General features: G+C 41.8%; 1 protein-coding gene across 2 annotated transcripts in view; it reads left to right on the top strand.

Moving 5' to 3' along the window:
- Nucleotides 1-22309, top strand: part of oca2 (oculocutaneous albinism II) — a 196412-nt gene that overhangs the window by 42190 nt on the left and 131913 nt on the right. For both annotated transcript variants that reach the window (XM_036978983.2, XM_090236498.1), the window contains exons 3-9: nucleotides 918-1019; nucleotides 7879-8055; nucleotides 12378-12435; nucleotides 12590-12662; nucleotides 13673-13830; nucleotides 14457-14539; nucleotides 17106-17259. In XM_036978983.2, coding sequence (XP_036834878.2) covers nucleotides 918-1019; nucleotides 7879-8055; nucleotides 12378-12435; nucleotides 12590-12662; nucleotides 13673-13830; nucleotides 14457-14539; nucleotides 17106-17259 — 805 coding nt within the window. The remainder of the gene's footprint in view (nucleotides 1-917; nucleotides 1020-7878; nucleotides 8056-12377; nucleotides 12436-12589; nucleotides 12663-13672; nucleotides 13831-14456; nucleotides 14540-17105; nucleotides 17260-22309) is intronic.

Genomic DNA, 22309 nt, shown 5'->3' with positions numbered 1-22309 from the left:
TTTATGAGGATGACAGAGAATGTTGTTTTCTATAGCTCACCATCCTGTTTTTATGAGGATGACAGAGAATGTTGTTTTCTATAGCTCACCATGCTGTTTTTATGAGGATGTTGTTTTCTATAGCTCACCATGCTGTTTTTATGAGGATGACAGAGAATGTTGTTTTTTATAGCTCACCATGCTGTTTTTATGAGGATGTTGTTTTCTATAGCTCATCATGCTGTTTTTATGAGAATGTTGTTTTTTATAGCTCACCATGCTGTTTTTATGAGAATGTTGTTTTTTATAGCTCACCATGCTGTTTTTATGAGAATGTTGTTTTTTATAGCTCACCATGCTGTTTTTATGAGGATGACAGAGAATGTTGTTTTTTATAGCTCACCATGCTGTTTTTACGAGGATGACAGAGAATGTTGTTTTCTATAGCTCACCATGCTGTTTTTATGAGGATGACAGAGAATGTTGTTTTCTATAGCTCACCATGCTGTTTTTATGAGGATGACAGAGAATGTTGTTTTCTATAGCTCACCATGCTGTTTTTATGAGGATGACAGAGAATGTTGTTTTTTATAGCTCACCATGCTGTTTTTATGAGAATGTTGTTTTCTATAGCTCATCATGCTGTTTTTATGAGGATGTTGTTTTTTATAGCTCACCATGCTGTTTTTATGAGAATGTTGTTTTCTATAGCTCACCATGCTAATTTCCTGCAAGTCTATACATTTTGCCACTGCTTATGACTTGTGCTATATGGGGCCAATTCCCGGACCTCCCATGTGACAGACAGGTTAAAGTTCACCACACAGGCTGCACTGTTTTCACTTTTCTGATTAAAGTCTGAGCATCAAACTGACGGTTTAAACTTAGAATTTGTTTGTTCCCTTCAGTTGACTCTATGTTTTGTATTGGTTCTCCAGACAGAGCTTCAGTATGGTCAACTTTCTGAAGGGAAACACCAACCAGACGGGGTCCAACCACACAGAGAGATCTCCCCTCATCAGGTTCTCCCAAGATGACAGGTAAGTTAGGTTTTGTTGTTTCTCAGAAAGAGCCTTTGATATCACAGCAGGTTTGTAGCAAGCTACGTATGTTGAATTGTATACAATTGATGTGCACATGCATACATTTTACAAATGGAGATAAATACCTAATCTTGTTCTCCTAAAAGACCCAGCTTCTATTCAACTCCTAGGTGATATTCAACTCCTAAGTGATATTCAACTCCTAGGTGATATTCAACTCCTAGGTGATATTCAACTCCTAAGTGATATTCAACTCCTAGGTGATATTCAACTCCTAAGTGATATTCAACTCCTAGGTGATATTCAACTCCTAAGTGATATTCAACTCCTAGGTGATATTCAACTCCTAAGTGATATTCAACTCCTAGGTGATATTCAACTCCTAGGTGATATTCAACTCCTAGGTGATATTCAACTCCTAGGTGATATTCAACTCCTAGGTGATATTCAACTCCTAAGTGATATTCAACTCCTAGGTGATATTCAACTCCTAGGTGATATTCAACTCCTAAGTGATATTCAACTCCTAGGTGATATTCAACTCCTAGGTGATATAAGTGCTAAATGTTCCTCTTTGTGATTGCAGAGGACTGCTGATATCATGGTGGCTAGATACAGTGCAGATGAATGGAGCTTACTCCGTACATGTGCGGTGCATTTGGAAAGTATTCAGACCCCTTGACTTTTTCCACATTTATCCTTATTCTAAAATTGACTAAATAAATCATTTTCCTCATCAATCTATACACACTACCCCTTAATGACAAGGCAAAAACAGTTTTTTTTAGTGACATTTTTGCAAATGTATTAATATTAAAACCAGAACTACCTTATTTAGATAAGTGTTCAGACCCTTTGGTATGAGACTCGAAATTAATCATCCTTCAGATGTTTCTACAACTTGATTAGAGTCCATCTGTGGTAAAAATCAATTGATTGGACATGATTTAGAAAGGCACACACCTGTCTATATAAGGTTCCACAGTTGACAGTGCATGTCAGAGCAAGAACCAGGCCATGAGGTCGAAATAATTGTCTGTAGAGCTCCGAGACAGGATTGTGTCGAGGTACAGATCTGGGGAAGGGTCCCAAAACATTTCTGCAGCATTGAAGGTCCTCAAGAACACAGTGGCATCCATCATTCTTTTAAATTATTATTATAAAAAAAAAATGTCAGCCCTTTTTTCTCCCCAATTTTGTGGTATCCAATTGGTAGTTACAGTCTTGTCTCATCACTGAAACTCCCATACAGACTCGGGAGAGGTGAAGGTTGAGAGCCGTGCGTTCTCCGAAACACAACCCAACCCAGCCCAGCCGCACTGCCCATCCAACCCGGAAGCCAGCCGCACCAATGTGTCGGAGGTAACACCGTACACCTGGCTACCGTATCAGCGTGCACTGCGCCCGACCTGCCACCTGTCGCTAGTGCGCGATGAGACAAGGATATTCCTGCCGGTCAAACCCTCCCTAACCCGGACGACGCTGGGCCAATTGTGCGCCGCCCCATGAGCCTCCTGGTCGTGGCCGGCTGCGACAGAGCCTTGGCTCGAACCCAGGCCTCCATAATTCTTAAATGGAAGAAGTTTGGAACCACCAAGACTCTTCCTAGAGCTGGCCGCCCGGCCAAACTGAGCAATCTGGGGAGAGGGGTCTTGGTCAGGGAGGTGACCAAGAACCTGATGGTCACTCTGACAGCTCCAGCGTTCCTCTGTGGAGATGGGAGAACCTTACAGTAGGACAACCATCTCTGCAGCACTCCACCAATCAGGCCTTTATGGTAGAGTGGCCAGATGGAAGCCACTCCTCAGTAAAAAGCACATGACCACCCTCTTGGAGTTTGCCAAAAGGCACCTAAAGTACTCTGACCATGAGAAACAAGATTCTCTGGTCTGATGAAACTTAACTATTTGGCCTGAATGCCAAGCATCACGTCTGGAGGAAACCTGCCACCATCCCTACGGTGAAGCATGGTGGTGTTAGCATCCTGCTGTGAGGATGTTTTTCAGAGGCAGGGACTTGGAGACGAGTCAGGGTCAAGGGAAAGATGAATGGAGCAAAGTACAGAGAGCAAACCTGCTCCAGAGCGCTCAGGACCTCAGACTGGGGGTAAAGGTTAATCTTCAAACAGGACAACAACCCTAAACACACAGCCAAGAAAACACAGGAGTGGGTTCGGGACAAGTCTCTGAATGTCCTTGAGTGGCCCAGCCCAGATTTAAATAGCTGTGCAGCGACGCTTCCCATCCAACCTGACAGAGCTTGAGAGGATCTGCAGAGAAGAATGGGGGAAAGTCCCCAAATGCAAGTGTGCCAAGCTTGTAGCGTCATACCCAAGAATTCTCTAGGCGGTAATCGCTGCCAAAGGTGCTTCAACAAAGTACTAAGTACTGTGTGTAGATTGATGAGGGGAAAACATATTTAATCCATTTTAGAACAAGGCAGTAATGTAACAAAATGTGGAAAAGCTCAAGGGGTTTGAATACTTTCCAAAGGCACTGAACATGCTGAAGGAGTGAAAAAGCTCCCAGGTACATGATAAATAACAATGGTTGTCTCCATGGTATTAAGTCCCTCTCATTGTGTCCATACACGTTTCGTTCTCAGCTGCAACAGCCGTCAAATCTAAAAATTAGACATCAAAATGTCAAATAAATAATATATAATAATATACACAACACACATCACTATACACATCATTATACACATCATTATACACATCACTATACACATCACTATACACATCATTATACACATCATTATACACATCACTATACACATCACTATACACATCACTATACACATCATTATACACATCACTATACACATCACTATACACATCATTATACACATCACTATACACATCACTATACACATCACTATACACATCATTATACACATCACTATACACATCACTATACACATCACTATACACATCATTATACACATCACTATACACATCATTATACACATCATTATACACATCACTATACACATCACTATACACATCACTATACACATCATTATACACATCACTATACACATCACTATACACATCACTATACACATCATTATACACATCACTATACACATCACTATACACATCACTATACACATCACTATACACATCACTATACACATCACTATACACATCACTATACACATCACTATATACATCATTATACACATCATTATACACATCACTATACACATCACTATACACATCATTATACACATCACTATACACATCATTATACACATCATTATACACATCACTATACACATCATTATACACATCATTATACACATCACTATATACATCATTATACACATCACTATACACATCATTATACACATCATTATACACATCACTATACACATCACTATACACATCATTATACACATCATTATACACATCACTATATACATCACTATACACATCATTATACACATCATTATACACATCACTATACACATCACTATACACTATTACACATCACTATACACATCACTATACACATCATTATACACATCACTATACACATCACTATACACATCACTATACACATCATTATACACATCATTATACACATCACTATACACATCACTATACACATCATTATACACATCACTATACACATCATTATACACATCATTATACACATCACTATACACATCATTATACACATCATTATACACATCACTATATACATCATTATACACATCACTATACACATCATTATACACATCATTATACACATCACTATACACATCACTATACACATCATTATACACATCATTATACACATCACTATATACATCACTATACACATCATTATACACATCATTATACACATCACTATACACATCACTATACACATCATTATACACATCATTATACACATCACTATATACATCATTATACACATCACTATACACATCATTATACACATCACTATACACATCACTATACACATCATTATACACATCATTATACACATCACTATATACATCATTATACACATCACTATACACATCATTATACACATCACTATACACATCACTATACACATCATTATACACATCATTATACACATCACTATATACATCATTATACACATCACTATACACATCATTATACACATCAATATACACAACACACATCACTATACACATCATTATACACATCAATATATACATCATTATACACATCACTATACACATCATTATACACATCAATATACACAACACACATCACTATACACATCATTATACACATCAATATATACATCACTATACACATCATTATACACATCAATATACACAACACACATCACTATACACATCATTATACACATCAATATACACAACACACATCACTATACACATCATTATACACATCAATATACACAACACACATCACTATACACATCATTATACACATCAATATACACAACACACATCACTATACACATCATTATACACATCAATATACACAACACACATCACTATATACATCATTATACACATCAATATACACAACACACATCACTATACACATCATTATACACATCAATATACACAACACACATCACTATACACATCATTATACACATCAATATACACAACACACATCACTATACACATCATTATACACATCAATATACACAACACACATCACTATATACATCATTATACACATCATTATAAACTGGGTGAAATGAATGTTTATTGGCTGACAGCTGTGGTATTTCAGACCATATACCATGGGTAAAACAAAATGCTATACACATCACCATACACTATTACACATCACTATTACACATCACTATTACACATCACTATTACACATCACCATACACATCACTATACACATCACTATACACATCACTATACACATCACTATACACATCACTCTACACATCACTATACACATCACTATACACATCACTATACACATCACTATACACATCACCATACACTATTACACATCACTATACACATCACTATACACATCACTATACACATCACCATACACATCACTATACACATCACCATACACATCACTACACACATCACTATACACATCACTATTACACATCACTATTACACATCACTATTACACATCACTATTACACATCACCATACACATCACTATACACATCACTATACACATCACTCTACACATCACTATACACATCACCATACACATCACCATACACATCACTATACACATCACTATACACATCACTATACAGATAACTATACAGATCACTATACACATCACTATACACATCACTATACACATCACTATACACATCACTATACACTATTACACATCACTATACACATCACTATACACATCACCATACACATCACTATACACATCACTATACACATCACTATACACATCACCATACACTATTACACATCACTATACGTAACACTATACACATCACTATACACATCACCATACACATCACTATACACATCACTATACACATCACCATACCCATCACCATACACATCACTATAAACATCACTATACACATCACTATTACACATCACTATACAGATCACTATACACATCACCATACACTATTACACATCACTTTACACATCACTATACACATCACTATACACATCACTATACACATCACCATACACTATTACACATCACTATACACATCACTATACACATCACTATACACATCACTATACACATCACCATACACTATTACACATCACTATACACATCACTATACACATCACTATACACATCACCATACACATCACTATACACATCACTATACACATCACTATTACACATCACTATTGCACATCACTATTACACATCACTATTACACATCACCATACACATCACTATACACATCACTATACACATCACTATACACATCACTATACACATCACTCTACACATCACTATACACATCACTATACACATCACTATACACATCACTATACACATCACTATACAGATCACTATACACATCACCATACACATCACCATACACATCACTATACACATCACCATACACTATTACACATCACTATACACTATTACACATCACCACACACTATACACATCACTATACACATCACTATACAGATCACTATACACATCACCATAAACTATTACACATCACTATACACATCACTATACACATCACCATACACATCACTATACACATAACCATACACATCACTATTACACATCGCTATACACATCACTATACACATCACTATACAGATCACTATACACATCACCATAAACTATTACACATCACTATACACATCACTATACACATCACCATACACATCACTATACACATCACCATACACATCACTATACACATCACTATACACATCTCTATACACTATTACACATCACTATACACATCACTATACACATCACTATACACATTACCTTACACTATTACACATCACTATACACCATTACACATCACTATACGCATCACTATACACATCACTATACACATCACTATACACATCACTATACACTATTACACATCACCATACACTATTACACTATTACACATCACCATACACTATACACATCACTATACTGATCACTATACACATCACCATACACATCACTATACACATCACCATACACTATTACACATCACTATACACATCACCATACACTCTTACTGAGTGCATTCCCAGTGATTTCTGTTGTTGCCTATGCTATTTACAGTATTGATTATTTAATTAATTTGTATTATGTTTCCAGTATAACGTACATGTTGCTGTATGAGGGGGAGGAGACATGGGACAACTGTTAATAACCTGTATTATTACCTATATGTTCCAGTATAACGTACATGACCCTGTATGAGGGGGAGGAGACGTGGGATAACAGCAGTTTGGAGCTGGATAGGAGGTGTCGTCTGGGGAGTGAGGTCACCAGCCTGTCCCTGTCACGATCCTCCTCCACAGAGAAAGACCCTCTGGACGTACACCTAAACTTCAAATTGTCCAACAGCATGAGGTAAAGTTCTCTGGCTCTGCTGCTGTCTCTGTCTCTCTGTCAGTTCAATTCAATTCAAATAGTCTTAAATTGGCAAGATTTAAGTGATAAAGTAAGTGATAAAAAGTAAGTGATAAAAACAATCACAAATTAACAGTTAACATTAAACACACAAAAGTTTCAAAGGAGAAAGCCGTTTGAAATGATAAATGATTAACTAAGTACAAAAACCAACACAGAAACGAGTGTATCGGTCTGAACCTGTACAGGCTGTCAGTCTAGACACCTAACTAAATAAAATATAAAATAGTCTATAAATGAAGAGAAAATAGCTTACAGACTAATTCAGCTACAGTACTTACACCTTACAGAAGTTGCCGTCTCCACTAGGGCACTCTAGGCAGCTGTCTCCTCTAGGGGCCTCTCAGCAGCTGGCTCCTCTAGGGCCCTCTCAGCAGCTGGCTCCTCTAGGGCCCTCTCAGCAGCAGGCTCCTCTAGGGCCCTCTCAGCAGCTGGCTCCACTAGGGCCCTCTCAGCAGCAGGCTCCACTAGGGCCCTCTAGGCAGTTGTCTCCTCTAGGGCCCTCTCAGCAGCTGGCTCCACTAGGGCCCTCTCAGCAGCAGGCTCCACTAGGGCCCTCTAGGCAGCTGTCTCCTCTAGGGCCCTCTCAGCAGCAGGCTCCTATAGGGCCCTCTCGTTAGCTGGCTCCACTAGGCCCTCTAGGCAGCAGGCTCTACTAGGGCCCTCTAGGCAGCTGGATATCAGAGGGGTGGTAACTTACCAGCATTACCAGCATTAAAACCAGGAATACGACTTTCCCAATTCGGATCCTCAGCAATTGAACTGATTTCAGAGGCTGACCCAAATCACTGCAGACGTAGGAGAGGTGCTCTGGATAATAAAGTTGACGAGCTCAGGGCAAGGATTTCCTTCCAGAGAGTCATCAGGGATTGTAACATACTCTGTTTCACAGAAACACGGCTCTCTCGGGATATACCTTCTGAGTCCGTACAGCCAGCTGGGTTCTCAGTTCATCGCTCAGACAGGAATAAATATCTCTCTGGGAAGAAGAAGGGTGGGATTGTACGCTTCACGATTAACTACTCATGGTGTGTTTGTGACAACATACAGAAACTCAAGTCCTTTTGTTCACCAGACTTAGAATACCTCACAATCAAATGCCGACCGTATTACCTCCCAAGAAAATTATCTTTGGTGAAAGTCACAGCCGTGTATATTCCCCCTCAAGCCGATACCACGACTTCGGTCAATTAGTTGTTTAAAAACAACTAGAAATAACCTACATTTCTGTTAATCGCTCAGCAATACAAAGGCCATTTGAGTTGTTTTCGAAGGCTCTATGCATGCGTTATATTGACTTCAAGTGGAACTGACAGCGTTTTAACTACTTTGCAGATATTATACAATCAAATCAGTCAAAAATATAACATTCCCTAGTTTGTTTAAAACAAACTTCATAAGAGTTTAAAAAAAATAGGTTCTATTTGACTCAAAATTCCATGATTTACAGTAAGGCATTGTTGGAGAATAGATGGATGCAGTCCAATGCATGATGAATATAATTTTACAATACATTTCTTGGTAGTCCCCCAAAAAATACTGAATTTGAACAACTAGTTAGGCAGAGTGAATTTACAAACTATGCTATCTACTCTGAATAATTTCAGAGCACCCTCGTCTGTGTGTGCCAGAGTGCAGACTAACTGAGGAATTTAAGACCGCGCGACACCAGCTGAATATGACCGGTGTCAGTAAATTTGGGCAAAAAAAGGTAAATCGTCTGGAACGCTACGTTCTTTTGTTTGAGTCTGGAAGTAGCTAGCAAGCTAGCCAACTTTAGCCAGTTAGCTTGGGTGCTTGACGGCCGTTATGAGGAACGCTCAGATGAACCCTACTCCTCGGCCAGTGTCCGGTGTTAATCGTGCAGTGTACGCTCGGAGAGCGACACACTCTGTCTGTAAATTCAATCTGATAATGCTCAAAAAACTTCACTGGACTTTATGCAAACTGGAAACCACATATCCAGAAGCGACAATTATTGTAGCTGGGGATTTTAACAAAGCAAATTTGAGAAAATTGCTACCTAAGTTCTATCAACACATTGACTGTAGTACTCGCGCTGTTAAAACACTCAACCACTGCTACTCCAATTTCCGGGAAGCCTGCAAGACCCTCGTCCGCCCTCCCTTCGGCAAATCTGATCACGACTTGATTTTGCTCCTCCCTTTCTATAGTCAGAAACTCAAACCGGAAGTACCCGTGCTAAGGTCTATTCAACGCTGGTCTGACCAATCGGAATCCACGCTTCAAGATTGTTTTGATCACGCAGACTGGGATATGTTCCAGGTAGCCTCCAAGAATAACATTGACGAATACACTGATACGGTGACTGAGTTTATCAGGAAGTGTATAGGAGATGTTGTACCCACTGTGACTATTAAAACCTTCCCTAACCAGAAACTGTGGATAGATGGCAGCATTTGCGCAAAACTGAAAGCGCGAACCACCGTATTTAACCACTGCAAGGTGACTGGGAATATGGTTGAATAGAAAGTGTAGTTATTCCCTCCGTAAGGCAATCAAACAGGCTAAACGTCATTACAGAGACAAAGTGGAGTCACAATTCAACAGCTCAGACACCAGACGTATGTGGCAGAGTCTACAGACAAAACGTCATTACAGAGACAAAGTGGAGGGGCAATTTAACGACTCAGACACGAGACTTATATTGCACAGTCTACAGACAATCACGTCGTAGACACCGACGTCTTGCTTCCGGACAAGCTAAACACCTTCTTCGCCCGCTTTGAGGATAACACAGTGCCACCGACGTGGCCGCTACCACGGATTTTGGGCTCTCCTTCTCCGTGGCCGATGTAAGACATTTAAGCGTGGCATCCCTAGCCGTGTCCTCAGAGCATGCGCAGACCAGCCAGCTGGCTGGAGTATTTACAGACATATTTAATCTCTCCCTAGCCCAGTCTGCTGTCCCCACATGCTTCAAGATGTCCACCATTGTTCCTGTACCCAAGAAAGCAAAGTAAACTGAACTAAATGACTATCGCCCCGTAGCACTCACTTCTGTCATCATGAAGTGCTTTGAGAGGCTAGTCAGGGATCATATCACCTCTGGCCCCCTAGACCCACTTCAATTTGCTAACTGCCCTATGAGGTCCATGGATGATGCAATCGCCATCACACTGCACATTGCCCTATCCCATCTGGACAAGAGGAATACCAATGTAAAAATGCTGTTCATTGACGACAGCTCAGCATTCAACACTAGAGTACCCTCCAAACTCATCATTAAGCTTGAGTCCCTGGGTCTTGACCCCGCCCTGTGCATCTGGGTCCTGGACTTCCTGACAGGCCGCCCCGAGGTGGTGAAGGTAGGAAACAACATCTCCACATTGTTGATCCTCAACACTGGGGCCACACAAGGGTGTGTGCTCAGCCCCCTTCTGTACTCCCTGTTCACCCATGACTGCGTGGCCATGCACGCCTCCAACTGAATCACCAAGTTTGCAGACGACACTACAGTGGTAGGCTTGATTACTAACAATGGCGAGACAGCCTACAGGGAGGAGGTTGAGGGCCCTTGGAGTGTGGTGTCAGGAAAGTAACCTTTCACTCAACATCAACAAAACAAAGGATATGATCGTGGACTTCAGGAAACAGCAGAGGGAGCACCCCCCTATCCACATCGACAGGACAGCAGTGGAGTGGGTAGTAAGTTTTAAGTTCCTCGGCGTACACATCACAGAAAAACTGAAATGGTCCACCTACACAGACTGTGGTGAAGAAGGTGCATCAACACCTTTTCAACCTCAGGAGGCTGAAGAAATTTGGCTTGTCACCTAAAACCCTTACAAACGTTTACAGATGCACAATTGAGAGCATCCTGTCGGGCTGTATCACCGCCTGGTACGGCAACTGCACCGCCCACAACCGCAGGGCTCTCAGAGGGTGGTGCACTGTATTCACATTCCTATGACTTTGATGCCTCATGGTTGAGAAATGCTCTGTTCCAGTAGATTGTCTCTCGCTCTCACTGTCTCACTGCCTCACTGTCTGTCTCTCTGTCACTGTCTCTCTGTCTGTCTCTCTCTGTCACGGTCTCTCTGTCTGTCTCTCTCTGTCACTGTCTCACTGTCTGTCTGTCTCTGTCTCTGTCTCACTGTCTGTCTCTTTCCTTCTCTCTCTCTGCCTATTTCTGTCCCTCCATGTTCAGAGCCTGTACTACATTATGCTCAGCACCTGGGTTTCAAAAAGGCTCCATCACCCAGTACACTACATCTAATATTGGGTTCTTTTCTTTACAGATCTTGCATTTCCATCTTTAAAATCGCCTGTATCTTCACCTTTGTCGTCCTCATGTCTGTAAGTGGATTGTCTTGTGACAGATGACTCAGTCATATTGATTATAATGTGTCAATATCAGTTCATCCTAATGTCTAGAGAAAGTAACAGCTTCAAAATGCTAAGCGTCTGTATGTGTGTGTGTGTGTGTGTGTGTGTGTGTGTGTTTCTCCAGTTGTTCTTCAGTATGTATCCAGACAGAGACAACCCGTGGAGGATGCTGGCTGTCTCCCCTACAGAGAGCTTCTGTATCCTTCTACTGCATCAGTCCCATACAACACAGTACTGTTGAGTCTACTGCATCAGTCCCATACAACACAGTACTGCTGAGTCTACTGCATCAGTCCCATACAACACAGTACTGTTGAGTCTACTGCATCAGTCCCATACAACACAGTACTGTTGAGTCTACTGCATCAGTCCCATACAACACAGTACTGTTGAGTCTACTGCATCAGTCCCATACAACACAGTACTGCTGAGTCTACTGCATCAGTCCCATACAACACAGTACTGTAGCTATCGTACTGCTGAGTCTACTGCATCAGTCCCATACAACACAGTACTGCTGAGTCTACTGCATCAGTCCCATACAACACAGTACTGTAGCTATCGTACTGCTGAGTCTACTGCATCAGTCCCATACAACGTGTAGAGGCCCTGACTGGCTGGACACTGTGACCTATACTGTAGTGTAGAGGTCCTGATTGGCTGGACACTGTGACCTATACTGTAGTGCAGAGTTCCTGATTGGCTGGACACTGTGACCTATACTGTAGTGTAGAGGTCCTGATTGGCTGGACACTGTGACCTATACTGTAGTGTAGAGGTCCTGATTGTCTGGACACTGTGACCTATACTGTAGTGCAGAGGTCCTGATTGGCTGGACACTGTGACCTATACTGTAGCCATTAGTGATGGGGACCATTCAGTGGTGGTCAGGTAGAATGATGTAGGGACCAGTGCAGTAGAATATCTTAGTAGAAGGCTCTGATGGGGACCATGAAATATTCAGTATAATTGTGTTAACTACGCCTTTAAAAGGAGAAGGCAGAAACACTTTAAATCACAAAGATTCACAGCTATTCAACTAAACCAGGCGTCCACATCAATCTTTAAAAGGACAAAAAGATGACATCATGTTCTACTAATCTCTTGATATGTCAGGTTTCCCCTCATGAAAGAGTTCCAGGTTAAATAAAGATTGGATAAAAAACAAAATCCTAGTCATTTCCCTTGACCGCCTGCTGTCCAATAGCTTTGAACCTGACGGATTTCCGTGACAACGCCTTGCTGAAGCTGCAGGTGGGCGGGCCTTTCGTGAGTGGCATGGTGGATCTGACCAATGAGGAGTACATCCTTATTCAGGTGGAGCAGACTGAAGAGGCGGGGCCACGGAGAAGGCGGGTCCAGACGGTAAGAGTCTCCACCCACGTTCCACCTCTGTTTCTGAATGCAGTTTGAAGTCCCAAATGGAACCCAATTCCCTATATAGTGCACTACTTTAGACCAGAGCCCTATTCCCTATATAGTACACTACTTTAGACCAGAGCCCTATTCCCTATATAGTGCACTACTTTAGACCAGAGCCCTATTCCCTATATAGTACACTACTTTAGACCAGAGCCCTATTCCCTATACAGTGCACTACTTTAGACCAGAGCCCTATTCCCTATATAGTACACTACTTTAGACCAGAGCCCTATTCCCTATATAGTGCACTACTTTAGACCAGAGCCCTATTCCCTATATAGTGGTACTACTATAGACCAGAGCCCTATTCCCTATATAGTGCACTACTTTAGACCAGAGCCCTATTCCCTATATAGTGCACTACTATAGACCAGAGCCCTATTCCCTATATAGTGCACTACTTTAGACCAGAGCCCTATTCCCTATATAGTGCATTACTTTAGACCAGAGCCCTATGGGTCAAAAGTAGTGCACTTCAAAGGGAATAGGGTGCTATTTGGGATCTAGCCTGTGTTTTACATCGGTACCAATCTGATTGTAATACCATCTGTGTTTCTCCTTTTCAACAGGTGATCTATAACTGGACCATACCTCTGCATTCTGAACGGAGTGACCAGGTTATAACAACTAAAACATTTGAGATGTTGAGCAGGTATGTCCCCAAATCATTCCTGTACTGTACTTGATCGGCTATGAAAAGCCAACTGACATTTACTCCTGACATGATGACTCCTTGCTGTCCCCAGTCCACCTGGCCGTGCTGCTGCTCCAGTTTCAACTGTTCTGCCTGTGATTATTATTATTTGAGCATGCTGGTCATTTATGAACATTTGAACATCTTGGCCATGTTCTGTTATAATCTCCACCCGGCACAGCCAGAAGAGGACTGGCCACCCCACATAGCCTGGTTCCTCTCTAGGTTTCTTCCTAGGTTTTGGCCTTTCTAGGGAGTTTTTCCTAGCCACCGTGCTTCTACACCTGCATTGTTTGCTGTTTGGGGTTTTAGGAAGAGTTTCTGTACAGGACTTTGAGATATCAGCTGATGTACGAAGGGCGCCATAAATACATTTATACATATTTGACATGAACATTCCTGCATGTCCAGTACTGTTATAGTACCATTGGCTTGTTCTCAGTAGTTCAGTCTGATGGTCCTGTATGGGTACAGTAGTTCAGTCTGATTGTCCTGTATGGGTACAGTAGTTCAGTCTGATTGTCCTGTATGGGTACAGTAGTTCAGTCTGATTGTCCTGTATGGGTACAGTAGTTCAGTCTGATGGTCCTGTATGGGTACAGTAGTTCAGTCTGATTGTCCTGTATGGGTACAGTAGTTCAGTCTGATTGTCCTGTATGGGTACAGTAGTTCAGTCTGATTGTCCTGTATGGGTACAGTAGTTCAGTCTGATGGTCCTGTATGGGTACAGTAGTTCAGTCTGATTGTCCTGTATGGGTACAGTAGTTCAGTCTGATTGTCCTGTATGGGTACAGTAGTTCAGTCTGATTGTCCTGTATGGGTACAGTAGTTCAGTCTGATTGTCCTGTATGGGTACAGTAGTTCAGTCTGATTGTCCTGTATGGGTACAGTAGTTCAGTCTGATGGTCCTGTATGGGTACAGTAGTTCAGTCTGATTGTCCTGTATGGGTACAGTAGTTCAGTCTGATTGTCCTGTATGGGTACAGTAGTTCAGTCTGATTGTCCTGTATGGGTACAGTAGTTCAGTCTGATGGTCCTGTATGGGTACAGTAGTTCAGTCTGATTGTCCTGTATGGGTACAGTAGTTCAGTCTGATTGTCCTGTATGGGTACAGTAGTTCAGTCTGATTGTCCTGTATGGGTACAGTAGTTCAGTCTGATTGTCCTGTATGGGTACAGTAGTTCAGTCTGATGGTCCTGTATGGGTACAGTAGTTCAGTCTGATTGTCCTGTATGGGTACAGTAGTTCAGTCTGATTGTCCTGTATGGGTACAGTAGTTCAGTCTGATTGTCCTGTATGGGTACAGTAGTTCAGTCTGATTGTCCTGTATGGGTACAGTAGTTCAGTCTGATTGTCCTGTATGGGTACAGTAGTTCAGTCTGATGGTCCTGTATGGGTACAGTAGTTCAGTCTGATTGTCCTGTATGGGTACAGTAGTTCAGTCTGATGGTCCTGTATGGGTACAGTAGTTCAGTCTGATTGTCCTGTATGGGTACAGTAGTTCAGTCTGATTGTCCTGTATGGGTACAGTAGTTCAGTCTGATTGTCCTGTATGGGTACAGTAGTTCAGTCTGATTGTCCTGTATGGGTACAGTAGTTCAGTCTGATTGTTCTGTATGGGTACAGTAGTTCAGTCTGATTGTCCTGTATGGGTACAGTAGTTCAGTCTGATGGTCCTGTATGGGTACAGTAGTTCAGTCTGATTGTCCTGTATGGGTACAGTAGTTCAGTCTGATTGTCCTGTATGGGTACAGTAGTTCAGTCTGATTGTCCTGTATGGGTACAGTAGTTCAGTCTGATGGTCCTGTATGGGTACAGTAGTTCAGTCTGATTGTCCTGTATGGGTACAGTAGTTCAGTCTGATTGTCCTGTATGGGTACAGTAGTTCAGTCTGATTGTCCTGTATGGGTACAGTAGTTCAGTCTGATTGTCCTGTATGGGTACAGTAGTTCAGTCTGATGGTCCTGTATGGGTACAGTAGTTCAGTCTGATTGTCCTGTATGGGTACAGTAGTTCAGTCTGATGGTCCTGTATGGGTACAGTAGTTCAGTCTGATTGTCCTGTATGGGTTCAGTCTGATTGTCCTGTATGGGTTCAGTCTGATTGTCCTGTATGGGTACAGTAGTTCAGTCTGATGGTCCTGTATGGGTACAGTAGTTCAGTCTGATGGTCCTGTATGGGTACAGTAGTTCAGTCTGATGGTCCTGTATGGGTACAGTAGTTCAGCATTTTTAGGAACAGAATAGTACAGGCAAATTCCCAGAGGATAACCGGGTTTTCTGCTTTCCAACAGACATTGGGAGACAAATTCACATTTCATTAGGACAATAACGTAAAACACAAGGCCAAATTTAGACTGGAGTTGCCTACCAAGACGACATTTACATTTTCTAAGTGGCCTAGTTACAGTTTTTACTTAATTGGCTTGAAAATCTATGGCAAGACTTGAAAATGTCCGTCTAGCAATGATCAGCATCCAACAACGGCCTTGTCTCCATGACTCCCTGTCTGTCTGTCTCCATAGTGACCCCATCATCATTACGGTGCAGGCGTTCGTCCAGGACAACTCCATGGTCCCTCTCTCCATGACCCACCAGTCGCTCTACGTAACCACGGAAAGGCAGGTGGTTATTGCTGCAGTCATCCTGGGAGGAGTTTACGTCCTCATCATCTTCGAGGTAAAGACAGAGAAAGAGAGCGAGTGAGTGAGTGAGTGTGTGAGAGAGAGAGAGAGAGATGGAAGGAGAGACAGTGAGAGAGAGAGAGAGAGAAATAGAAGGAGCGAGAGAGACAGAGAGACAGAGAGAGAGAGAGAGAGAGAGAGAGAGAGAGAGAAATAGAGAGAAATAGAAGGAGAGAGAGAGAGAGACAGAGAGAGAGAGAAGGAGAGACAGAGAGACAGAAAGACACAGAGAGAGTAGTGTGTGTGTAGTGTAGTGCGTCTCACATGGTGTATTCTACTGTATGTTCAGAGTAGTGTGTGTGTAGTGTACTGGGTCTCACATGGTGTATTCTACTGTATGTTCAGAGTAGTGTGTGTGTAGTGTACTGGGTCTCACATGGTGTATTCTACTGTATGTTCAGAGTAGTGTGTGTGTAGTGTACTGGGTCTCACATGGTGTATTCTACTGTATGTTCAGAGTAGTGTGTGTGTAGTGTACTGCGTCTCACATGGTGTATTCTACTGTATGTTCAGAGTAGTGTGTGTGTAGTGTACTGGGTCTCACATGGTGTATTCTACTGTATGTTCAGAGTAGTGTGTGTGTAGTGTACTGGGTCTCACATGGTGTATTCTACTGTATGTTCAGAGTAGTGTGTGTGTAGTGTACTGCGTCTCACATGGTGTATTCTACTGTATGTTCAGAGTAGTGTGTGTGTAGTGTACTGGGTCTCACATGGTGTATTCTACTGTATGTTCAGAGTAGTGTGTGTGTAGTGTACTGCGTCTCACATGGTGTATTCTACTGTATGTTCAGAGTAGTGTGTGTGTGTAGTGTAGTGCGTCTCACATGGTGTATTCTACTGTATGTTCAGAGTAGTGTGTGTGTATTGTACTGGGTCTCACATGGTGTATTCTACTGTATGTTCAGAGTAGTGTGTGTGTAGTGTACTGGGTCTCACATGGTGTATTCTACTGTATGTTCAGAGTAGTGTGTGTGTAGTGTACTGGGTCTCACATGGTGTATTCTACTGTATGTTCAGAGTAGTGTGTGTGTAGTGTACTGGGTCTCACATGGTGTATTCTACTGTATGTTCAGAGTAGTGTGTGTGTAGTGTACTGGGTCTCACATGGTGTATTCTACTGTATGTTCAGAGTAGTGTGTGTGTAGTGTACTGGGTCTCACATGGTGTATTCTACTGTATGTTCAGAGTAGTGTGTGTGTAGTGTACTGGGTCTCACATGGTGTATTCTACTGTATGTTCAGAGTAGTGTGTGTGTAGTGTACTGCGTCTCACATGGTGTATTCTACTGTATGTTCAGAGTAGTGTGTGTGTAGTGTACTGGGTCTCACATGGTGTATTCTACTGTATGTTCAGAGTAGTGTGTGTGTAGTGTACTGGGTCTCACATGGTGTATTCTACTGTATGTTCAGAGTAGTGTGTGTGTATTGTACTGGGTCTCACATGGTGTATTCTACTGTATGTTCAGAGTAGTGTGTGTGTAGTGTACTGGGTCTCACATGGTGTATTCTACTGTATGTTCAGAGTAGTGTGTGTGTGTAGTGTAGTGCGTCTCACATGGTGTATTCTACTGTATGTTCAGAGTAGTGTGTGTGTAGTGTACTGGGTCTCACATGGTGTATTCTACTGTATGTTCAGAGTAGTGTGTGTGTAGTGTACTGCGTCTCACATGGTGTATTCTACTGTATGTTCAGAGTAGTGTGTGTGTAGTGTACTGGGTCTCACATGGTGTATTCTACTGTATGTTCAGAGTAGTGTGTGTGTAGTGTACTGGGTCTCACATGGTGTATTCTACTGTATGTTCAGAGTAGTGTGTGTGTAGTGTACTGCGTCTCACATGGTGTATTCTGCTGTATGTTCAGAGTAGTGTGTGTGTAGTGTACTGCGTCTCACATGGTGTATTCTACTGTATGTTCAGAGTAGTGTGTGTGTAGTGTACTGGGTCTCACATGGTGTATTCTACTGTATGTTCAGAGTAGTGTGTGTGTATTGTACTGGGTCTCACATGGTGTATTCTACTGTATGTTCAGAGTAGTGTGTGTGTAGTGTACTGGGTCTCACATGGTGTATTCTACTGTATGTTCAGAGTAGTGTGTGTGTAGTGTAGTGCGTCTCACATGGTGTATTCTACTGTATGTTCAGAGTAGTGTGTGTGTAGTGTACTGGGTCTCACATGGTGTATTCTACTGTATGTTCAGAGTAGTGTGTGTGTAGTGTACTGGGTCTCACATGGTGTATTCTACTGTATGTTCAGAGTAGTGTGTGTGTAGTGTACTGGGTCTCACATGGTGTATTCTACTGTATGTTCAGAGTAGTGTGTGTGTATTGTACTGGGTCTCACATGGTGTATTCTACTGTATGTTCAGAGTAGTGTGTGTGTAGTGTACTGGGTCTCACATGGTGTATTCTACTGTATGTTCAGAGTAGTGTGTGTGTAGTGTACTGGGTCTCACATGGTGTATTCTACTGTATGTTCAGAGTAGTGTGTGTGTAGTGTACTGGGTCTCACATGGTGTATTCTACTGTATGTTCAGAGTAGTGTGTGTGTAGTGTACTGGGTCTCACATGGTGTATTCTACTGTATGTTCAGAGTAGTGTGTGTGTAGTGTACTGGGTCTCACATGGTGTATTCTACTGTATGTTCAGAGTAGTGTGTGTGTGTAGTGTACTGGGTCTCACATGGTGTATTCTACTGTATGTTCAGAGTAGTGTGTGTGTAGTGTACTGGGTCTCACATGGTGTATTCTACTGTATGTTCAGAGTAGTGTGTGTGTAGTGTACTGGGTCTCACTTGGTGTATTCTACTGTATGTTCAGAGTAGTGTGTGTGTATTGTACTGGGTCTCACATGGTGTATTCTACTGTATGTTCAGAGTAGTGTGTGTGTAGTGTACTGGGTCTCACATGGTGTATTCTACTGTATGTTCAGAGTAGTGTGTGTGTAGTGTACTGGGTCTCACATGGTGTATTCTACTGTATGTTCAGAGTAGTGTGTGTGTAGTGTACTGGGTCTCACATGGTGTATTCTACTGTATGTTCAGAGTAGTGTGTGTGTAGTGTACTGGGTCTCACATGGTGTATTCTACTGTATGTTCAGAGTAGTGTGTGTGTAGTGTACTGGGTCTCACATGGTGTATTCTGCTGTATGTTCAGAGTAGTGTGTGTGTAGTGTACTGGGTCTCACATGGTGTATTCTACTGTATGTTCAGAGTAGTGTGTGTGTAGTGTACTGGGTCTCACATGGTGTATTCTACTGTATGTTCAGAGTAGTGTGTGTGTAGTGTACTGGGTCTCACATGGTGTATTCTACTGTATGTTCAGAGTAGTGTGTGTGTAGTGTACTGGGTCTCACATGGTGTATTCTACTGTATGTTCAGAGTAGTGTGTGTGTGTGTAGTGTACTGGGTCTCACATGGTGTATTCTACTGTATGTTCAGAGTAGTGTGTGTGTAGTGTACTGGGTCTCACATGGTGTATTCTACTGTATGTTCAGAGTAGTGTGTGTGTAGTGTACTGGGTCTCATATGGTGTATTCTACTGTATGTTCAGAGTAGTGTGTGTGTAGTGTACTGGGTCTCACATGGTGTATTCTACTGTATGTTCAGAGTAGTGTGTGTGTAGTGTACTGGGTCTCACATGGTGTATTCTACTGTATGTTCAGAGTAGTGTGTGTGTAGTGTACTGGGTCTCACATGGTGTATTCTACTGTATGTTCAGAGTAGTGTGTGTGTAGTGTACTGGGTCTCACATGGTGTATTCTACTGTATGTTCAGAGCAGTGTGTGTGTAGTGTACTGGGTCTCACATGGTGTATTCTACTGTATGTTCAGAGTAGTGTGTGTGTAGTGTACTGGGTCTCACATGGTGTATTCTACTGTATGTTCAGAGTAGTGTGTGTGTATTGTACTGGGTCTCACATGGTGTATTCTACTGTATGTTCAGAGTAGTGTGTGTGTAGTGTACTGGGTCTCACATGGTGTATTCTACTGTATGTTCAGAGTAGTGTGTGTGTAGTGTACTGGGTCTCACATGGTGTATTCTACTGTATGTTCAGAGTAGTGTGTGTGTAGTGTACTGGGTCCCACATGGTGTATTCTACTGTATGTTCAGAGTAGTGTGTGTGTATTGTACTGGGTCTCACATGGTGTATTCTACTGTATGTTCAGAGTAGTGTGTGTGTAGTGTACTGGGTCTCACATGGTGTATTCTACTGTATGTTCAGAGTAGTGTGTGTGTAGTGTACTGGGTCTCACATGGTGTATTCTACTGTATGTTCAGAGTAGTGTGTGTGTAGTGTACTGGGTCTCACATGGTGTATTCTACTGTATGTTCAGAGTAGTGTGTGTGTAGTGTACTGGGTCTCACATGGTGTATTCTACTGTATGTTCAGAGTAGTGTGTGTGTAGTGTACTGGGTCTCACATGGTGTATTCTACTGTATGTTCAGAGTAGTGTGTGTGTAGTGTACTGCGTCTCACATGGTGTATTCTACTGTATGTTCAGAGTAGTGTGTGTGTAGTGTACTGGGTCTCACATGGTGTATTCTACTGTATGTTCAGAGTAGTGTGTGTGTAGTGTACTGGGTCTCACATGGTGTATTCTACTGTATGTTCAGAGTAGTGTGTGTGTAGTGTACTGGGTCTCACATGGTGTATTCTACTGTATGTTCAGAGTAGTGTGTGTGTGTAGTGTACTGGGTCTCACATGGTGTATTCTACTGTATGTTCAGCACACAGTTCCTTAGGAAAGTTTTCCCTCCCCTTGTTACATGTAGTTGTTACAGCCTGAACTTAAAATGTCACCTCACAATTTCAATGTGGAATTTTCAACAAAATATACAAAAATGAAAGCTGAAATCTCTTGAGTCAATAAATATTCAATCCCTTTGTTTTGGCAAGCATAAATAAATTCAGGAGTAAAAATGTGCTCAACAAGTCACATAATAAGTTGCATGGACAATAATAGTGTTTAACATGATTTTTGAATGACTACCTCTTCTCTGTACCCCACACGTATAATTGTCTCTAAGGTTCCTCAGTCGAGCAGTGA

This window comes from Oncorhynchus mykiss, chromosome 5 (genome assembly GCF_057628025.1).
Source record: "Oncorhynchus mykiss isolate SJ-2025 chromosome 5, ASM5762802v1, whole genome shotgun sequence".
Taxonomy (NCBI): domain Eukaryota; kingdom Metazoa; phylum Chordata; class Actinopteri; order Salmoniformes; family Salmonidae; genus Oncorhynchus; species Oncorhynchus mykiss.
This window is presented reverse-complemented; position numbering and strand designations above follow the sequence as displayed.